At 35.4% G+C, this 22,274-nt stretch overlaps 1 protein-coding gene across 2 annotated transcripts in view; it reads left to right on the top strand.

Annotated features, from left to right (window-relative positions):
• The window catches only part of LMBRD2 (LMBR1 domain containing 2), a gene marked incomplete at both ends in the record, with an annotated part of 37,111 nt that extends 15,188 nt beyond the window's left edge, over positions 1-21,923 (top strand). Inside the window, 11 exons of one of the 2 annotated variants that reach the window (XM_080695407.1) lie at positions 296-409; positions 1,862-2,045; positions 6,258-6,439; positions 7,171-7,304; positions 8,810-8,915; positions 9,610-9,707; positions 13,006-13,109; positions 14,071-14,117; positions 17,014-17,119; positions 20,511-20,637; positions 21,863-21,923. In XM_080695407.1, coding sequence (XP_080551533.1) covers positions 296-409; positions 1,862-2,045; positions 6,258-6,439; positions 7,171-7,304; positions 8,810-8,915; positions 9,610-9,707; positions 13,006-13,109; positions 14,071-14,117; positions 17,014-17,119; positions 20,511-20,637; positions 21,863-21,923 — 1,263 coding nt within the window. Of the gene's footprint in view, positions 1-295; positions 410-1,861; positions 2,046-6,257; positions 6,440-7,170; positions 7,305-8,809; positions 8,916-9,609; positions 9,708-13,005; positions 13,110-14,070; positions 14,118-17,013; positions 17,120-20,507; positions 20,638-21,862 lie in introns of both variants that reach the window. The other variant, XM_080695406.1, reaches the window with a different exon arrangement.
• Between the last annotated feature and the right edge of the window lie 351 nt (positions 21,924-22,274).

The following is a 22,274-nucleotide window of genomic DNA, read 5'->3' as shown; positions in this document are numbered from 1 at the left end:
AATTTACAGTTTCATCAGGTGCCTACTTAGGATAATCTAAGTAATACTAGAAAGCTCCCTGACTCTGCCAATCTCCAGCTACTATATCTGAGCATAAAGATTCATGTTAATAGAGGTGAGAAGAAGCTATATCTTTTAAGCCATTTTCAAGGAAATGTTTTAAGAAAACCTATAGAGATACCAACAAAGAAAATGTTTTTGAGAAAATTAAAAATGCACAAATATAAAATATTATTTTAGTAAATATAAAATTTTATCTTTTATAATTAAGATTTAAATGTTTTTTTCTTTTTAGTGCCCTACAGAGTATCAGGAAAAAATGGGTAGGAACATGGATGATTATGAAGATTTTGATGAAAAGCGTAATACATACCCAAGTGAAAAAAGTCTGGTAAAATTGCACAAACAGGTAACTTTAAATTATTATTTTTAGCTATTTTACTTACAGTTATATGATTTTAATTAGATTTACAGTTATTGCCAATAAAAATATTTTTGACTGAATAAGTATATAAAACTTTCTTTGATCTTACCTTTTTTTTTTTTTTATTGGTGCATTGTAGTCATACATCTTTTTTTTTTTTTTTTTTTTTTTTTTTTGGCGGGTCTGGGGATGGAACCCAGGGGCATTTGACCTCAGAGCTACACCCCCTGCCCTATTATTTATTCTTTGAAACCGGGCCTCACTGAGTTGTAGAGGGCCTCCCTTAGTAGTTGAGGCTGTCCATGAACCGTGATGTTCATGAACCGCGATCCTCCTGTCTCAGCCTCCTGAATGCTGGGATTACAAGTGTGCACCACCACGCCTGGCCCTTTTTTCTTTTCTTTTTCCTTTTTTATTTTTTTTTTTTGGCGAGTCTAGAGATGGAACCCAGGGGCATTTGACCTCTGAGCTACACCCCCTGCCCTATTTTTTATTCTTTATTTTGGTGGTACTGGGGTTCCTGGAAGCCCTTCTACCTCTGGGCTACACTCCCAGACCTTTTTTTTTTTAATTTTTATTTGGAAACAGGGTCTCTTAAGCCAACGCGGCTGGCTTTGAACCTGCGCGATCCTCCTGTCTCCGCTTCCCAAGCGTGGAGATTATAAGCGTGCGCCACCATGCCCGGCCTTATTCTTTATTTTGAAACAGGGTCTCACTAAGTTGCGGAGGGCTTAAGTAGCTGAGGCTGGCCGTGAACTGTGATCCTCAGGTCTCAGCCTCCTGAATGCTGGGATTACAAATGTGAGCCATCAAGCCCAGCTTAGCCATATGTCTTAATGGAGTACAAGATGGTGGAGGCACACATGCACACATCACTTATTTAGCCCTTCCCCAATTCCCACCCCATTCCCTCTCCCTTTCTTCCTTCTCGTGTTTGGCTTAGTGACTGACTTTGATATTTGTGAATGTTCATCATGTACATTAGGGGATTTCCCTCTTCCCCCTCCATCCCCCTCAGTTAGGTCGCCTTATTTGCTGTCTATAGTTTCTCCTTCTTCATCTAGAGTTCCTCTTATGCCCTTTTTTCTCCCTAGCTTCTGCATATTAGGAAGAGCATCTGATTTTTTTTTACTTTTTGTGACTGACTAATTTCACTCAGCATGATCGTATTTTTCTCATTTATTCTTTGAAATATTTTAACTTTGTGTTTCTGGACAGGGGTACCTTTGGTATTTGGGTAAGGAAAATTATAACTGTTACATTATATGGAACTATCACATCATTTTAATGCATTGACATTCTTGGCCCTGTCCAGTAAATGGCACTAGCACTTCCCTCTTAGGTACATCCTCCACCCCCCCCCAAAAAAGCCTTCCTAGCAGTAAGTTGACCCACTTCTGTGTTAGACTGACAGGTCTACCCACTTCTCCTTTTTAGGTGATTTATTCAGTTCAGAGGCACCGTCGAACTCAAGTGCAATGGCAAATTCTTTTGGAACAAGCATTTTATCTAGAAGATGTAGCAAAAAATGAAACTAGTGCAACTCATCAGTTTGTTCACACTTTTCAATCACCAGAGCCAGAAAATCGATTTATCCAGTATTTCTATAATCCCACAGTTGGTATGTAATTGATATAAGTGTCAAAGTTTAATGATAGATTTTCTACAGGAAAAAAGGGTGTATATTCATCAATATAAAGCTGAATTTTACTTCTAGTATTTCACTTATACTGTATATTTGATAAGCTTCTACTCTTAACTATTTTATTTGTCATATATCATATCCATAGTTTCCACTATTGCCTCACAAAACAATCAAAATTTTATGCAAAACTATATGAAATCCATCACATTTTGTACATATACTCAAAAGAATTAACATTTTAAACATTTTTACATCATAAGCTTGAGTCTTTTCTTCAGTTCTGATAAACAACTAAAATATTCCCTTAAGCAGTCTTCTTTGATTACTTCTGTTCATTCATCTTTTTTTATAAAACTTATACTCAGGCAGGCATGGTGATGCATGCTTGTAATTCCAGTACTTGGGAAACCGAGACAGAAGGATTGCAGGTTCAAGGCCAGCCTCAGCAAGTAGTGAGACTCTCATCAACCTAGTGAGACCCTGTTTCAAAAATATAAAATAAATAAAAAAGGGATAAGGGTATAGCTCAGGGACAGAATGCCCTTGAGTTCAATCCTGAGTACCATTAAATCAATCAATCAATCAATCAATCCTATACTCTGTAATCACCATTATTCTTTTCTCCTCTATGATTACTTATGACTATCCCTATAAATGTTATCAAGGTATAAAGACACTTAATGCAAGTGCTGAAGTGTTCTAGCATTAAACCTTCAAATTAACTTTATTCAAATAGTAGTTACATTCACTTAATTCTCTTTTACATGTTTAGTCTTCATTGTGAAGACATAGGCCAGGACAAATATCTCATAAACTTCTTTAACAAGTGTCTTTCTAATTAAATGAAGGGATGATGTGATACATGTTTTTATTCAATCAAAAAATATTTGAGTACATAAACACTCTGTTGTTGGATGCTTGTTGTGTACCAACTAAAAACAAAAGTTCCTTCCCTTGTGTAGTGAGAGAAACAGATAATAAGTACAAAAAGGTATAAATAAGGTGAAGAAGTGATGGAGTAGAAAGGCTGAGGACTAAGCTTTAGGCAACCCAGATTTAGAGACTGAGTTAATGCAGAGGAACCTGCAGAAAAGATTAAGAAAGGAGTGCCCATGCTGGGCATGCTGATGCATGCCTGTAATCCCAGTACTTAGGAGGAGGAGCTCAGGTTCAAAGTCAACCTCAGCCATCTAGCAAGACCCTCATCAATGTATCAAAACCCTGTTTCAAAATAAAAAATAAGGTTGAGGTGTAGCTTGAGGTAGAATGACCTTGGGTTCAACATCCAGTACCAAAAAAAAAAAAAAAAAAGAAGTAGCCAGTGAGATAGGAAGAAAACCAGGGCAGTAAAGTGTTTTGAGGAAAAGAGTATGTAAAATGTCAGATACGTCTATGACAAATAGTAAGAACTGACCATTGCATTTCAGAGATGAAAGATGGGAGCAGAGTTAAAAAATTCTGATTGAAATTAGAAAGAAATAGGAAGGCATTTGAAGACAGAGTGAGAGTAGAAAACTCTCATGTTTTTCTTATAAAAGGGAACAGAGAAAAGAGATGATAGCTGACAGAGGATTGGTGGTGGGTGAGTGGGGTTAGGAATGATACAGAGAAAGGTTGATGAGGCCAAAGAGAACTCTGAGCCAGTGCTCATGAGTAACAGATGAAATGGGAAGTAGTGAACAATAAGTAGAATGGCCTTGTTTTAGGAGGTAAGGCACAGATTTACTTTAAGGAGAGAAGATGGAGCAGTGGAAAAATAGAGAAATTCTCTTTGGATCACTCCTGTCTTCTCAGAGAAATGCTTAGAATAAGTGTGCGGAGAATTTTGGAGGAGAAGGTGCAAAATAGTTGTCTTGAAGAGTGGGTGTTGGATTGGGGAATTGCAATAGGCTATTTGGGCAGTGTTCAGGGGCCACTTGAAGCTGGTAATTAAGAATTTAAGATGACGCTGGGCGTGGTGGCACACTCTTGTAATCCCTGCACTTGGGAGGTGGAGACAGGAGGATCTTGCTGGTTTGAAGCCAGGCCACGCTGGCTTAAGGGACCCTATTTCGAAAAAAAAAAAAAAAAAACAACTATATAATAGGTCTTGGAGTGTAGTCTAGTCTGGAGGTAGAAGGGTTTCCAGGAACCCCAGTACCACAAAAAAAAAAAAAAAAAAAGAATTTAAGATGAGACCAATCAGTAAAGTTGTGTGTCTCTCCTTTATGTGAAGCCACATGGGTGCAGGCTTATAGTAGCCAGTGAGTTGGTTCTAATCAGTGTGTGGTTTAGCTAAACAACTACAATGAATCAAGAGAAGGCAAAGGAACTAGGATAGTGGAGAGCTAACCTCAAATGCTATAGGATCTGAGCTTGAGTAGGAAGGAAATAAGGATATCAAAGTGTTAAATAACAGTAAAGAGGTGGTGGAATAAATGTTTATTGGTCCATGTCATCAATCAGTGGAGTTAGAATACAGATGACACTACTGCTTGGAGACAGGGATGGCCAAGTTATATTATATAGAAGAATTGCTGTTGTTATCAATAAAAGGTTTAAGGGAAGACTGCAAGAATGAGTCATTGAGATCATTAGAAGAGAAGTGCTTAAGGAAATGAGACATCAGGGTATTGAAAGAAGGATCACCTATGTGAGTATAAAGCCACTAGGAATTATGCTAAGAGTAGGGTTGAAAAAGACAGTGAGCCAGGAGCCCAGTTTTTCAGTGATATAATGAAAATATAACCTTGCTGGGGATGTAACTCAGTGGTAAACCTTTTGCATAGCAGGTATGAGGCCCTGGATTCAATCTACACACACACACACACACACACACACACACACACACTCTCTCTCTCTCTCTCTCTCTCTCTCTCTCTCTCTCTCTTTCTCTCTCTCTCAATATATAGCACCTGTATTTAGGTATATATATAAATATATATATAAATATATAAATATATATATATGTATTTTTTAAAATTATTGAGCTTTATTTTTCTTTTAACACTTATGTGTACCTAAATTTTCAGACTTAACAAAACCATAATTTCTCAAAATATTCTCAAATACCCAGGTTCTCCAAATGTTAACATTTTAACATATTAATTTGCTTTATCTTTCTCTATGTATATTTTTTCTTAATCTTTCAGAGTTGTATCCAGGTATGATGCCTCTTTGCCCCTTGTTTCAGTCAGCATTCTCACTGCTGTGACCCCAAAAAACCTGATGAAGACAACTTAGAAGAAGGAGATTTATTTGCTCACAGTTCTGGAGATTTCAGGGTTTCAGTCCATATTAGGCCAGGTGATGCCTGCACAGCTCAGGGCATGGTGCTGGAAGCAGAGAGAGTGTGTGCAAAGGCTCTGCTGTCACATCACAGAGGCCAGAAGCAAGAGAGAACTAGTGAAGGGGGCTCAAGGACACATGCATAGGCTCTAAGGCCACACCCCACCTGCCTAGATTACCACGCAGTAAGTCCACAGTGGACTTACCTACTGTTGAGATTTTAACCCTCATGATTTGACCCTCATATCAACTCTGAACATCAATATATGAGCTTTTTCAGGGGATGGTCTATATCTAACATGACACTCTTAAATGTTTCAGTGTATATTTTCTAAAAATATTTTCTAAAAATAAACATATTTTCTTACATAACCAAGTATAACTATCAAAATCAGAAAATTAATGTTAATACTATACAATTATTTACAAAATTTATTTACATTCTGCTTAATTATCCCAGTGATATTCTTTGTAAAAGGATCCGAGATTTATGCATTGCATTTAGTTATTATATCTCCTTAGTCTCCTTTAATCTTGAATATTTCTTCTTAGCCTTTGCATTTTATAATATAGAAGTTTATGGAGGATACAGGCCATTTTTTTGCTGTTGCTGAATTTGAGTTGGATATTTGAGTCCTCATGAATGGATACAGGTTATGTATTTTTGGCAGAAATACTATAGCAGTGGTGTCATGTTCTTCTCAGTATCCCAAAGCCAGAAGCACATGGATGTCGGTTTGTCCCACTACTGATGATCATTTGGATAAGGTGATCTTTTTTTTTTTTTGTTTTGTTCCTCCACTGTAAAATTGCTTTCTTCCTCTTCATAATTAAGTATCTTGTCAAGGGATATTTTGAAACAATATAAATACCTCAGTACTCCTTTAGTTTTTATAATTGTATTTTTCTTTTATCTTCTAGAATGGTACTGGGAATGTCTTTTGCGACCCTGGTTTTACAGGATACTTGCTGTGGTCTTGTCCATCTTCTCTGTGATTGTCGTTTGGTCAGAGTGCACATTCTTTAGCACCACTCCTGTCTTATCCCTGTTCGCGGTCTTCATACAGCTTGCAGAAAAAACGTACAATTATATTTATATTGAGGTCAGTTAATTTCATATCTGTCATAAATATATGTCAATTCATAGTAAAACCCTTAACTTTTATATCTTTTCTCCTATATCTTTTCTAAAAATAATGAAAGCGGTGGATTATTCAGACTTTAAAAAATGAACTTCGTCAATTTACCCATAATATAAAAACTAAGAACTGTATTTGAGAACAGATGAAAAGGTGCAAAATAATGCAAAATTATTTTATGAGAATATTTTTTGTGTGGTGTTGGAGATTGAATCCAGGGGCATTCTACCTCAAGATATACCCTCACCCCTATTTTTTATTCTTTATTTTGAAACAGGGTCTCACTAAGTTGCAGAGGGCCTCACTAAGTAGCTGAGGCTGGCCATGAACCTGTGATCCTCCTGTCTCAGTCTCCCGAGTACTGAGATTACAAGCATGTGCCACCATGCCCAGCTTTTATGAGAATATTTTGATCTTCTGTTTGCCAATGAAGCTACATAACTTATAGTCTTCATGTGAAGAATTAACAAGGGAATAGGAAAAAGCTAATTTCAGGAGGCAGATTTGAAATTTATGGATCTAGGCTGTTGAATTGGTTGAAATGTAGAGTTTTTTCATAGTTTCATTTTCTAAAGAGATTTTAAAAACTCCATTATTGGATTTAAATCTTAGGACATCAAAAAAGGGTAATGCTTATGGTACTGTATAAAGTAGTAAAGCCTATTAGTCTTAAACTGTTTTTCTTTTATTCCCAGATTGCTTGCTTCCTTTCCATCTTCTTCCTGAGTATCTGTGTTTATTCTACTGTATTCAGAATTCGTGTATTTAATTATTACTACTTGGCTTCACATCACCAGACTGATGCTTATAGTCTTCTTTTCAGTGGCATGTAAGTGGAATTGAGTTTAGAAGCAGAGAAATGTCTCCATTGCATGTATTATTATGAATCTCTTATTTTCTGTTTTTTATGGATGTTGCATAACATATTTCTATGAGCCACTTGATTAGGTTTAAATATTAAATAAATGCTTATTGATTACCAACTAAATTCTGTGTGAGATTTAAGGTTAAACTAGGGATCCAAGGTTATGAGGGAGAAGAAAGACATAGCTTGAATTTACCAATTAGAAATTCAGTAAACAATAGAAACAATTGAGAGTTTAGAGACCACATCAGACATAGAGAATGTTCAGAGGGTCAGTTGCCTCAGGAAGAGCAACAGAAACACTTTTTCCTAAGGAATTTAGAGTTTCGAGAGATTGGAGTTCTCTTGAATAGATGCCAAATAGTCTGCATCTACTTTGGTAGCTCATCTTAAAATTAATTTTATCTATTCAGCAACTCCACAGAATCAAGGGAGTACAAAGAAAAAAAGAAGTCAAATCTATATTTCTTTTAGGAAGTGTATACCCAGATCATTCTGGCGATGATATCATCTCTTTATTTTCAAAAGGATTCATGTTATTGTATCCCAAAGAGCCTAATGGCAATGTAAACGCATAGCAATTTCAATGAAAAGCACAAGAGGGCAGTGTCTCACACTTGGTTGGGCCCCAAATGAGGCTGCTGTACTCATGTAGCTCACTGTAAGAATGATGGTAACTTATTTCAGCTTCCCACCCAGAAAGGGTGGTGAATTTACACAAAGTATTTATTTAGTCCCCAAATTAATATTTTGGATCTTATAAGTTAATTTCAAGAATTAATGACTAAATCAGATACTTCAACTAGTAGAATTAGGAAACATGGGGGTTCAATTAAATTAATCATTTTAATCTGAGGACTCAGGTCCTTAGCTGGTATCTCTTTTTATTCTTGGTGGTACTGGGGTTCCTGGAAACCCTTCTACCTCCAGGCTATACTCCCAGACCTAGTTTTTATATTTTTATTTGGAAACAGGGTTTCTTAAGCCAGAGAGGCTGGCTTAAGAGACCCTGTTTCCACCCCCCCAAAAAAAATTTATATATATATATATATTCTGGGAGTGTAGCCCGGAGGTAGAAGGGCTTCCAGGAACCCCAGTACCACCAAAAAGAAAAGTATTATCTAAAAAAGATGCCAGAGTTGGGCATGATGATGCACACCTATAATCTCAGTATTTGGGAGACGGAGATAGGAGGATTGCAGGAGGCCAGCCTCAACAACAATTTAAGGAGACCATTAATAATTTACCAAGACCCTGTTTCAAAAAGTCTGTAACTGAAAAGTAGAATGTCCTGGGTTCTGACTCCAGTCTCTCCCTAGCCCCCAAAAAAGAACTAAAAATATATTTATATAATTAGATGAAAAATGTTGCTACAATGATCTAATGTTCTCAGTTACATTCCAGTATAATATAAAATGTATTTGCTATTTTTTGTATATTATGGGTTGTCTTTTTAAATGTTTATACAGGTTATTTTGCCGTTTGACTCCTCCTTTATGTCTTAATTTCTTGGGTTTGACACATATGGACTCATCTATCTCTCACCAGAATACTCAGCCAACTGCTTATACATCTGTAAGTATGGTCATAAAACAGAATTCTTTAGATTCATTGTCTATATGAGATGTCATTATTATAAACTTTCTTTTAATGCTGGCAGAAAAGTTCTATATAGCATTACTGGATTCTTTTTATAACTAAAAACTTTTCTTATTGGGCATGGTGGTGTGGGCCTATAATTCTAGCTACACAAGTTCAAGGCTAGCCTCAGCAACTTAGTGAGACCTTGTCTCAAAATTAAATTAAAATGGCCAGAGATGTTGCTCAATGGTAGAGTACTCCTGGGTTTAATCCCTAGTACCACAAAACAAAACACAAAAACAAAACTTTATTATAATGGTTGTGTATGTAGTTATTAATGATGACTAGATAAAAGTGATTATGCTTCTCTTATTATTAAAAATGGTTTTAATGCAGGTTGTCTAAATGAGAGGTATTAAAAGACCTGGCCTATAATATTAACTTTTATATTTGTAGTCTTAGTGTATATAATTTTGAGTAATATTTATAAAATACTAAAACTATTAACTAAGGAAAATTTAGTGAAAAGCAAATTTAAAAGCAACTATACCATTTAGTGCTTTGTTTTTACTTTTTGAAAAAAATCTTGTTTAGTTTTATAACTGTTATGGGAAGATTTTCTAATGATGAAGAGGAATGAAAAATATAAAACTATGTTGATTTAACTTGCATTTTTCTTGCTTTTCAGATTATGGGTTCCATGAAAGTTTTATCTTTTATTGCAGATGGATTCTATATATATTATCCTATGTTGGTGGTAATTCTGTGCATTGCTACTTATTTTAGGTAAGAAACTTAACATTTTTTCTCATAGTCTTAGTTAGATTTGGATATCTTTTCTCCTTAAAACTCAGATATTTACTGGTCAGATTTTAGTTGTTGTTTGTTTTATTGTAGTTTTAGGGAACCTGGGGATAGTTTAAAGGAACTACTTGAATGATAGGGTCAGGTTCTCCTTCTAAAAATATTTTTAAAAAAGAGAGAGGGTAGTTGTCCCACTACTATTACTTGGGCTAATAAATGATAGGATTAATTATGTAACTATATCATGTTTCAAAATGATAGGATTAATTATGTAATGTAATGAAATATGTAATTATGTAATGTGTGTAATATAAGTCTTAGTCTTTGACACTGACAGCCAGTGTAGCTTACAAAACCTTTTCACACCTAACTTCTATCCAGTAACATAATCTAGTCTTTGGGCCAAACAATTGTTATGGTAATTATTATGTTTCCATAATTATTGCCGGATTTCTAGATGCTTTAGACCATAGCCAACACAAAAGGTCAGGTGAGGAGCAATTATAATCAATTAGGCTGGAGGAGAAATTCTCCCTAGTGTTGGAAGGTGTCTAGGCTGTTCTCCTTATGGGATTAAAAAGAAGGGTAGAATCTAGGCATGGATAAATCCAAAAGGAATTAAAGAATAGAAATAAAATGGATTTGAGCACCGTCCTCTCCACTCCACATCAGTTGTCCTCACTTCAGTCTCACTGTGCCCTCTCTCACTGCACAGGTGCTCCATGAATCACCCAAAATACCACATTTTCAAAAACATTCACGTCATCAGTTTGCTTTCCTAAGGAAAATAATTTTTGTCCATCTACTTTTCATTTAAATCTTCCAATATTATTATATAGTTATTATAAACACTGAAATATTAGGGTAATAAGTAAAAAGATTGTTTAAAGTAATTCTGTTGAATTTTAAAAGGTATTTATATTTTACCTTCTCATAACTAAAGTAGCTACAAAATTTAATTTAAAATAGTATTATTAAGCCGGGCATGGTGGCGCATGCTTGTAATCTCCGCACTTGGGAGGCGGAGACAGGAGGATCGCGCAGGTTCAAAGCCAGCCGCGCTGGCGTAAGAGACCCTGTTTCAAAAATATAAAATAGGTCTGGGAGTGTAGCCCGGAGGTAGAAGGGCTTCCAGGAACCCCAGTACCACACACACACACACACACACACAAATCGTATTATTAACATGAACTGATAGCAAATCTAGTATCTTGAGTTTTTTTCTCTAAGGTAGAAAAGACAGTAAGACTTATAATGTTAAAATGCTTTAATAATAGAAGAGACTAATCATACTGTGTATATCCAAAATTAAGTTTTGATTATATGCTTATTCACTTTAAAAGCTTATAAAACTATGAATGTAATACTAAGAACTTGTGATACATAAATGATGTATTTTCATATTAGTTATTTTAGTATTTTGTGATGAAATGGTTATATGGGTCAAATGATAATAGAGTTGGATAATATAAAATCTTAAGTATAAGGAATCATTAGTTCTGAAAGGAATATTATTAAACCTAATAATTAAAAGTGTTTTTCTAGTGTTAGGATAAACCTTTATTGCCATTTGATCTTTAAATAAAAAATATCATATTCCTCAATTTTCAAACTATCTCACAAAATATGTACTATATTATAGAAATATATGAAGTAATACCTTGGTGGTATTTCAGAAGTGGCTTGACTTTATAGGTAGATTTTGTTTGCAGTGCTGCCACGGTTAGTCTAATTCTCACACTGGGAGCAGTAAGTACAGCCATATCCACATCAAATGTATAGACTTACCTCCCAAATAGTGTTTGGTAGTTTCTTACCACTTTAGACAAAGGTAGACCTTTTCAGAAAAATAATCTAGTTCTGGGCTTCTCATCCTATTTTATTATAGTCCCACAAGTAGCTGTTAAGGGAATGTGTAAAGTTATAAAATTAACATGAATATCTACCTGAAACCCCAATTTTACTCTATGGTAAATTCATATAAAATATTCTATTAAAACAAGCACTTCTATTTTGATTTAGCCATTTATTGACACGTTTTTAATGTAAGTGGGAGCTCTTTGCTTTAACTATCTTTTTTCCCCGTCCACACACACATAACTCTCTTCTTTGCCCTTTTCTTCCTCTCCTTTTGCCTCTCTTCATGTATATATTCAGCTTTCAGCCATTAGAAGTACATCAGTGAAAAAGTCTGAGAACTAAATTTCATAAACAACAGGTCCTTGGTTTTTGTTTCATCTTGGATTTAAGTCCTAGCTCTGTAATTTATTAAGTGATATTTAGTAAACTGTTTAACTCCTTAGGCCTGTTTCTTCATCTCTAAAGTGATATTTCTTAGAATATCTGTAATTGATTCACACATAGTGAATTCACACATATTGCTTCTTTGTGGGCTATATTTTCAGAGTACTCATGTCCTGCACAGTAAGCAAATTTAAAGTAAATAGCAAATAAGTCAGGTATGATGGTGCACACCCATAATTTCAGTATTTGATAGGATAAGACAGAAAGATCACAGGTTTAAGGCCAGCCTCAGCAGTTTAGTGAGGCCCTTGGCCACTGACTTAGCAAAATCCTGTTTCAAAATAAAACATAGATAATAGGGGTGGAGTGTAGCTCAGAGGTAGAATGCCCCTGGGTTCCATCCCCAATACCAAAATATGTGTTTGTTTATATATTGTGTATATATGTATAATTTCATATTTTATTTGTATATCAAATAATGTATATCAAATAAGATATGATATAATAGCCCTCAAATAAAATACAGTGATTATAATGTGTTTAAAAAAGGTTTTTAAATAGGTTGACTAGTTCTGAGGAAGGAAAATAGAACATGAGAATAAATTTGCATAATTAAGAATTTCTATGCCAGAATGATCTACATTTGGAAATGCAAGTTTTATTTGTGTTTTTCAGTTTTAAAACTGTTTGAATATAATAAAGATATATGTTGCTTTTGTATGATATCCTTCATTTAGCATGCTGGTATAAGTGTTTTTTGAAGGTATGCTGAGGGCTTGACCTAGTATACTAAGTATACATAGAAACCGGCTATAGTGTACACCCAAGTAGGTGAAGTACTGGGCATACATAAGCTTCTTAGAAAGGGAAGTAAGTGGTTCTTGATGAATGACAGATATAATAGTGTGTAACTTGCTATGATAACTAATAACGAAAATAGGCTTCTTTTGGGGGTGGCAATGCTAATAAACAATTTGTGTAAGCACTTAAAATGTGAAATAATGCTTATCTTTTTTAAAAAATCTACTTTTATTAGTTTGGGAACCCGCTGTTTGAATCTGCTTGGTTTCCAGCAGTTCATGGGAGATAATGATATGACATCAGACTTAGTTGATGAAGGAAAAGAATTAATTAGAAGAGGTAAGATTTGTCTTTTAAAGTAAATGAAGGGAAAGTGCTAAGACTCAGAGTACAAAATGAATGTTTGTATAATTTGTAAATAACTTTTAATCTCTCTTCAGAAATTAGAAACTAGTGTAGTTTTTAGCTGAAAATTTACATAAAGCTTTCTTAGAAAAAAACTTGAAAACATAAATATTTGTTTCATCTGTCTTTAGAAAATTCTATGTCTCCAACTAAATAACATCTTTTATTGTCTTCTAGTTATTTTTATGTTTGCCAGGTTCTGTATAACCATAAAACTAATGAATTTTAAGAGTCATCAAATTTATGTTCCATGGGAAATCATTCAAAACAAGTAGTGTTTTTTAGATTCTGTTTTTTATTATTGTGAGAATGTGAGTGCTATTTGACTAGATCATACTTGAACAGACTCTAATCACAAAATTAAATGTATTAAATTAACTGATGTTCAAGTGATGGTAGGGGGAAAACCTTGACTTTGGAATATTGGCTCTTAGACATACTCCATAATTAGCTAGCATATCCTTCAGGTGCTCTCAAAGGAAGGGAGTGTCTAGTTGATAACTGCTGTGGAAAAAAAGCAGTTGACTAACTGCTTTTTGCATTAATTAGACCTCATCTGGTATATCACATTCAGTTCCAAGTAAGATTCACATAAACATGACTGGTAAATTAGAAGGTATTTAACATAGCTAGAATTATGAGCCTTCAAATTTCAAATCATCATGAGGAAGAACTTTTTCTTTTACTAAAGCTATGTCTATAGAGACTTCAAGGCAATCTTCAACAAAACAGAAAAGGTATTTCCTACCTGGTTAGATGATCCCTGAGGTCCTTTTTAACAATAACCTATTATATTTGATTTTGGAGTAATTTTAGAAGAAATTTCAGTCATAGCTTTATATCTTTATCCATTATTTTGCCTAATTAAAATGTGAGGCCATTTTTCTGTCTCTAGAGAAGAGAAAAAGGCAAAGGCAAGAAGAAGGTGAAAATCGGAGAAGAGTAAGTATGGTATTATTAAATCACTATAACTTAAAATTAATGTGAAATAGCTAGGAATCATACTGATTTCGAATAACTGGCTAAAGACTGAAAAACAGTGGGAAATGGCATAGAGTGTATTGTTAAGGGGAGGAAATTTTAATACTTTCATATACACATGCTAGGTGTTCTATCAGACTTGTTCTAAAAATCATTACTAAAAATAATTTGTGTTCAACATCAAACAGTTTCTTGCTGAAGGTATGTACTCAGTACATGTTTGTTGTATGATGAATAAATTCATGTAGTCTTCCCATTAAAGTAGTTTTAATTGCTTTAAAATTATCGTTTTTGTAGCATTAATTTTTCCTCCTTTTACATTTGCTGAGGCAAACTGAGCTCTTCCTTGAAAGTAAAAAGACAAGAGAGATAGAGAGAAAGTCTATTTATTTAAATGTTAACTTTTTTTTAGCATTTGAGTGTGTTTATATTGGTGAAAGCTAACAAGAAATTTGATAGTTATTGTGTCTTTAATGTAAAAGGGAGATTTGTTTTTTTATTTCAGAAGCTATAACTAGAACCTAAAAGTAGAAGTTCCTACAGATAGATTTAACCTCTCCATCTGGCATGGATATTTTAGATCAAGTCTGTATTTCATGGAAGGTAGAATGAGGTGACTTTTACTGGCTGTTTGAATTCTAAGAATTTAATGAGTAAAGTTTCACCTCATGTGATTTTACTATATTTAAGATAACTCACAATTCCATATGAGTGATAGTCTAATTATAATTTGTCATAAAATTCCTTCAGATATCTAAGATTTGTATTTTGAGTAAAAGAAAATTTTATTAACATCTTGTCAATCATTTATGGGTTTTCAAAACTTCTGTGGTCAAGTTTAACTTATTGTAGTTATAATATTGTTTCAGAATTTTAGAAATTTAGAATTTAATATTCAAATTAGAATTAAATATATTAGAATATTTCTAACTAAAATATAATTCTAATTTAGAATTTTTAATATTATAATAAGGGCTAGAAGAAATGTCTACAAATATCTTCATTAAAAAAGCTTATAAGCCAGGCGTGGTGGCGCACGCTTGTAATCCCCGCGCTTGGGAGGCAGAGACAGGAGGATCGCGCAGGTTCGAAGCCAGCCGTGCGCGCTGCCTTAGGAGACCCTGTTCCCAAATAAAAATATGAAAATAGGTCTGGGAGTGTAGCCTAGAGGTAGAAGGGCTTCCAGGAACCCCAGTACCACCAAAAAAAAAAAAAAAAAGCTTACAGAAGCCAGGCATAGTGATGCACACTTGTAATCCCAGCATTTGGGAGACTGAGACAGGAGGATCATAGTTTATGGACAGCCTCAGCTACTTAGTGAGGCCCTTTGCAACTCAGTGAGACCCTGTTTCCAAATAAAAAATAGGGCTGGGAGGATAGCTCAAAGGTAGAATGCCCCTGGCTTCCATCTCCAGTAGCCCCCCACTCCACACATAAACACTTATAGAAAGTCATTTGAATAAATCACAAAGATAAAAACATTGGCCTATGATTTTTTTTTGGTGCATTGTAATCATACATCTTGTTGAAGTTCGGAGTGATAGAGTCATACATGCACACAGTACTCCTTGAGCCTCCCCCAGTTCCCATTCCACTCCCTCTCCTTCCCACCTTCCGATGCTCACCACAGTGATTGGCTTTGATGAGGTTGTATGTACACCATGTCCATTGAAGAGTTTTCCTCTTCAAGTCTTCCTCTCCCCTTCCAGCTCCCTCGTTAGGTTCCCCTTCATTCAACTAAGGTTTCTCCTCCTTTGTTTGGAGTCCCCCATTGTTTGGAGTCCCTCTTGTGTCCGTTTCTCCCTGGCTTCTACACATGAGGGAGAGCATCTGACCTTTCACATTTTGTGACTTACTAATCTCACTTAGCGTAATATTCTCCAGTTCCATTCATTTCCCTGCAGATGACAAAATTTTGTTCTTCTTTCTGGCTGAGTAGAATTCCATTGTGGATATATCCTATAATTTTGTAATCCATTCATCTCTTGGTGGACATCTCGGCTAGCTCCATAATTTGGAAGTTATCAATAGAGCAGCTATAAATGTAGATATTCATGCATTACTAAGGTAGATTAGTTTCATTTCTTTTAGGTAGAGATCCAGGAGTAATATAACTGGGTCATATGGAAGATTTATTCCCATTCTTCTAAGGATCCTCTGTACTGTTTTTCCAAGTGGTTGCACTAATTAGCAATCCTAACAACAATGCATCAGAGTACCTACTTCTCCACATCCTCCACAGCACTTATTATTGTTTGTGTTTTTAATGATTGCCATTCTAATTGGGGTTAGGTGAAATCTTAGGGTAGTTTTGATTTGCATAATTCTGATTACTAATGATTTTGAATATTTTTCATATATTTATTGGCCATTTGTATTTCTACTTTTGTGAAGTGTTTATTTAGTTCACTTGCCCATATTTTTGATTGGGTTACTTGTGTTTATTTTTGGGGTGAGTTTCTTGAGTTCTTTGTATATTCTAGACATTAGTCCTCTATCAGAGGAATAGCTGGCAAAGGTTTTTTCCATTTTGTCAGCGGTCTCCTGAGAGCTTGATAGCTCCAGAGGTTCTTGATCGTTTCCTTTGCCACACAGAAGCTCTTCAGTTTAATGCAATCCCACATCTTAATTCTTGTTTTCATTTATTGAGCATTTGGGGTCTTGTTGAGAACGTTTTCAACCATGTCTGTGTGTTGGAGTTTTGGTCCTGTGACCTCTTCAAAGGTACTATGACAATTATACTGGTTACTAATGAATTTCTAGTGGAAAATAATTAAGTCATATTACTCTGCACATAATCTGTTGACGCTGATGAATTATTCTATTCTTTTGTTGAGTATTTGTGTTTCTTTTTTAGGAATGGAAAGAACGTTATGGACACAATAGAGAAGAATCTGCTAGGAACAGAAATGTTCATCCTGACCCCAAAGAGTCAAATTTCTCAGATATTAATACCAATTGGTGTAAGTAGTTCATGTTTTAGTTGGCTTAGAAATAGTTTTCTTATGCCCACCTACATGGAAACTGAGCATTAGGATACCCATCCAGAAATGCCTTTGTAGAATTTTAAGGGTGCATCTGTAGTGAGTTTCTTTTCTCACATTCCCTAGTATATACAAGGAAGGTGGGGCTCCACTGTGCGTTCTGGTAGAGGAAGGAGAAACTGGGGCATCAGATGAATAGCTGTAAGTATACGAACCTAATATCATAAGCACTTATCCCAGGCAGGTTCTAGGCAGGTACTTGTTATTTCTCCTTACTTTGAGCTCTTAGTAGATGTAGACTGGGTCACTTTTGTAACCCTTTTTTCACTCACTCTTATATTCATGTATTTCCCCATGTATACATTGGTATAAAGGAGATAAATTTTTTGCCCTCAGGATGCTCATAATTTAGCAAGGGATTGATAGCAGGCAGAAGTCACCCACCCATTGATGAGGGTTGGGGATTTCCCATCGCTCTGATGCTGCATTTACATGAGGCAGAACCATTTGAACCTGAGAAGGTGCTGAGAACCTCTTTACCCAGGACTTGGCACTGTGTAGAAGGCACAGTTTGCCTTTGGGAAGGATGTGCTGTCGCGGAAGGAAACCCACCACTGAGGATCAGTGCACAGGGCCCTGAGACTGAGTAGGCAGCAGGAGAACCAAGCACAAGCTCCCACTCAGTGACAAGTTTTGCACGTCCGTCGGCTACTGTTGGAGGAGTAGAAACATGGGGGCCCCTTCTGTGGAACAGGCACATGGGACAGCTCAAATCTAGAGTGAGAAAAAGAGTCCTGAGATAAACCATCTAACACTTTAGGTCTACTAAACATGAGGAATGGCAGTCCGTTCTTAAGTGGGGACTTCAGAAACTAAAGCAACAATAAAGCGTAAACTCAGATTTTGAAACAGGGTCTAAGTTGCTAAGGGCCTCACTAGGCTTGTAAGACTGGCTGCAAACTTTCTATCCTCTTGGCTCAGCCTTCCCAACTACGGGATTATAGGCATGTGCCACCATGCCCAGCTTCTACTTTCTTTTATATAAAATGTCTGGCATTTGACCAAAAATTATGAGGTATATGAAAGTAAGAAAATATGAGCCATCTTCAAAACATAAAATAGTCAATATATTAAACCTAGAAGCAGCTCAAATGTTGGTATTATCAGATGGTCACAGTATATTGACTAAAAAAAACTAGTATATGAAAAGATATAATAGAAAATTTGTACAGTGTGTGTGCACAGATGGCGGAATTTCACCAGAGAGCTGGAAACTATACAAAAAATTTAATGAAAATGTTAGAAATATCTATTGTAGGTTTGTTGTAAGAGGTGTTACTGAAGGATGCACACCTGATGTTGGAGGAACCCATCTTGGAGAATGGGAAAGGAGTTCTTGGTAAAGGATTTTTGTAATACAAAAACTTTTCTGTAATAAGTGTTTAGCCAAGTACTTGGGAATGAATGATATTTAGTTGGGTAAAAGGTCTGTTAGTTAGAAGGAGGAGTGGGTGTAGGGAAGAGTGACCAGAGGGAGCCTTTGGAGAAACGTGTTTTCCTCTGACTAGAGCCTAAGCATGAGGAGTCTGCTAAGTCGGCCACAGAGATAATTGGGGAACAGACTGTTTCGCGTAAAAATTTGGATTTTATCCTGGATGGAAGGTTTTAATCTGGGAAGAAGCATGATAAGATTTTTTGTTTAGGAAGACAAATTTGATGGCAGTATAGCATGATTTTTCTGAGAAATGAGACACAGAAACTGTTTTAAAGTCTGTTTGGTAATGCAGTTGAGATATGATTAGGGTCTGAAATAAGGCAGTGATTAGGGAGATGAAAAGAAAAGTATTTACTTGAATGATATTTAAGGTAGAATAAATAAGAATGGGACTAAGTCTTTCGTTTTAAAGCTGGGAATGGGGGGGGTGGGGGGGTCTTGTAAAGGAATTTTGACTTTTACCATAGTAGAAGTTTATAGAATGGAAAGATCTGGGAGTATCAGAAAATGGTTAAGAGAAGAGGCAGAAAGCCTTCGATGATGAATTAGAATCTGGATGTGGTAATCAGCTACTATTTGCTGAATGAATGAATGAATGAATGAATGAATGAATGAAGAGAAATGAAAAAGAGGCTGGCATTTAGAGCAGAGTCCAAGATGCCCTATGTGAGATATGGATAGCTTGCCTAAGGTTTTCAAGAACTGTATCATAAGTTGTTTTGAAACTAGTTAGACTGTTCAGAACAATATTGTGAAGCTCAGCACAGTGGCACAAGCTGTTGATCCAGTACTTGTTAGGCTGAGACAGAAGCATCACGGTTTAAGCCAGCATGGAGTAACTTGGCAAGACCCTGTTTCAAAACAAATGGGCTGTGAGAATAGCTCAGCGTTAGAATGCTTCTGAGTTCAATCCCCAGTATCACACCACACACAGAAAAAAGTCCTCTAGATTGATACTGACCAGTACGGTAACCATTAGCCATATGATCTTGAGCACTTACATGGTTAGTGCCCCATGTTGATAATAATTTGAATATATTGGGTTAAATTAAATATATTGAAGTTAATTTCACCTGTATCTTTTTTTTTTTTTTTTTTTTTTTTTTTTTTTTTGGTGGTACTGGGGTTCCTGGAAACCCTTCTCTGGGCTACACTCCCAGACCTATTTTGTATTTTTTTAATTTGGAAACAGGGTCTCTTAAGCCAGCGCATCTGGCTTTGAACCTGCACAATCCTCTTATCTCCGCCTCCCAAGCGTGGGGATTACAAGCATGCGCCACCATGTCCGGCTCACCTGTATCTTTTTAATGCAGTTTCTAGAAATTTTCAGATTAAATTGGGACCTGCATTTTATTTTTGTTGGCCAGCATTGCCCATACTTTTGCCTCACAGAAAAAAGACTTTCTTCAAGAGTAACTCTGCACCATATCTGCTTCTGAGCTTTTATTAATTAAAAGGCTAGAGAAATTTTTCTCATTATTTTATATTATACTCTTTATAATTTTAATTGATTGTTTTACATTTATTTTTCTGTGTGTATGGTGTTGGAGATAAAACCCAAGGGCATTCTACTTCTGAGCTATGTCCCCAGACCTCAGGGGTCTCGCTAAGTTACTGTGTACTGGCCTCAAACTCACTATCTTCCTCTTTCACTCTCCCAAGTACCTGAATTACAGGGATGCATCATGGTGCCTGGCTTAATCTAATTTAAGAATAAGTAGTTATCTTTTCTTATGTTATTTGTTTTCACATTCAAAATTCAGATCCTATGAAGACTTTAAAGTCTTTATTTTTCTTTGCTTAAGTCCATAAATGGTGACCCATAAACTAAAAGATAACAAAGAAGTAGACATATTTTTTTCTTCTTTTAAGCAGCATCCAAGTACACCAGGGGTAATAATAGGACTGAGAGGGACCGCATCGAACTTCTCCAGGATGCAGAACCTTTGGATTTTAATGCAGAAACATTCACCGATGATCCTCTTGAGTCTGAATCAGGAAGGTAAGTCCTGGCTATGTTATTTTGACTCTAGCATTCCTCTGAAATTCTAATAGCACACTGACTTGACAAGGTTGAAAACAAGTAATATGTAAGCATGAAAAAACGCTGAGCTGGGGATGTAGCTCAGGGCTAGTACTAGCCTTTGTCTGACATTCACAAAGCCCTGGGCTCCATCCCCAGCACTACAAACAAGAAAAAAATTCATCTTTACTACTAATAAAAAACATATTATGCAATGTAATGCTTTTACACATTAAAAATTATAGCACTCAAGAGTAGTAATTGAAGTTGGTATATTCATATAATTCTAGTGGTATTATAAATTATAAATACTAGTGGTATTATAAATATGAAGGAAGAACCAGGCATGGTGCTGCATGCCTGTAATCCCATTACTTGGGAGGCTGAAACAAGAGGAGCACAGGTTCCGAGATAACCTCAGCAACTTTGTGAGATTCTGTTTCAAAATAAAATAGAGGTAGAGGTGTGGCTCAGAGGTAGAACACCCCTTGGTTCAATCCCCAGTACTAAAAATAAGGAGTTAGATAAACTGATGAAATATATAGTAAGGAATCATAACAATATTTGTTACCTATTTTTGACAGTTCTATTTATGAAATTTATTTAGCAATAGCTGTCACAGTTCTAGGCACTTTAACTAAATTTTATTTTTGGTTGAAAATCCAATTGGATTTAAATCTAGAGAGGCTCAGTAACTACCTAGTGTGACACAGCTTGTCAATGATAAGTCAGGCATTCTAATTCCAATACTCTGACTACAGAGGCCATGCTGCTAGCAACTATTCTATGAGTAAATAAATAAATAAAGCAAATTTTCACATGCATAAATATATTTATATAGTATTACCTATAAAAAGCAAAAAACCCTAGAACATTCTATTTATAATTTACTATTTAGTATTTTATTTGAATTGAGAGTGGTCATTAAGATAATTAATCTTCTGAATGTGTCTTACATCTCTGCCATTTTTTAAAATATTCTTCATCCATCAAAAATATACTATAGGCCCTAAAACAGTTGCTGGTTAATTTATAACCAAGTCCTTTTGGATAATATCCTTGGTAGGTGGGTTTCTATTTTCAGCTACTCAATAGACTTTAATGTGCTTACAAACAGTTAAAATAATTCCCTTTTAATGTGTTCTCATTTTTCTCTCTTATTCTTTTAATGTCTCAGATTATTTCTTTTATGTTCACCTTTCAGGTATCAGCCTGGTGGACGATATCTTTCAATGTCTTCCAGCATAATATTTGATGATGTTTAAAGTATGGAAAAATTTATGCAACAACTAATGAAAGTCAACATGCCGTTCAGTGTTGATGAACATCTCTGTTCCCCAGAATATCCTCTGAACTCCCAGTGAAAAGTTTCAGGATAACAAAAAGGCACTGAGAATTAATCACAGCGTAGTAACAATAGTTTATTGTTCACTGAATAAGCATATCATCTTTATGATAGGATTATTATACCATTCTGTAAGCATCTGCCTTAGAAGTACAATTACAGTGGAAGGATTTAATTGATGATAAAGATCAGTGTATGTTGAGAACATGAAGTTCAGTCTGTTTCAGATTTTTTTTTTAAGGAGAATTATTTTAAAGGTCCAAGAAAGCCA

Source organism: Muscardinus avellanarius, assembly GCF_963383645.1.
Source record: "Muscardinus avellanarius genome assembly, chromosome: 1".
In the NCBI taxonomy this organism is placed as follows: Eukaryota; Metazoa; Chordata; class Mammalia; order Rodentia; family Gliridae; genus Muscardinus; species Muscardinus avellanarius.
This window is presented reverse-complemented; position numbering and strand designations above follow the sequence as displayed.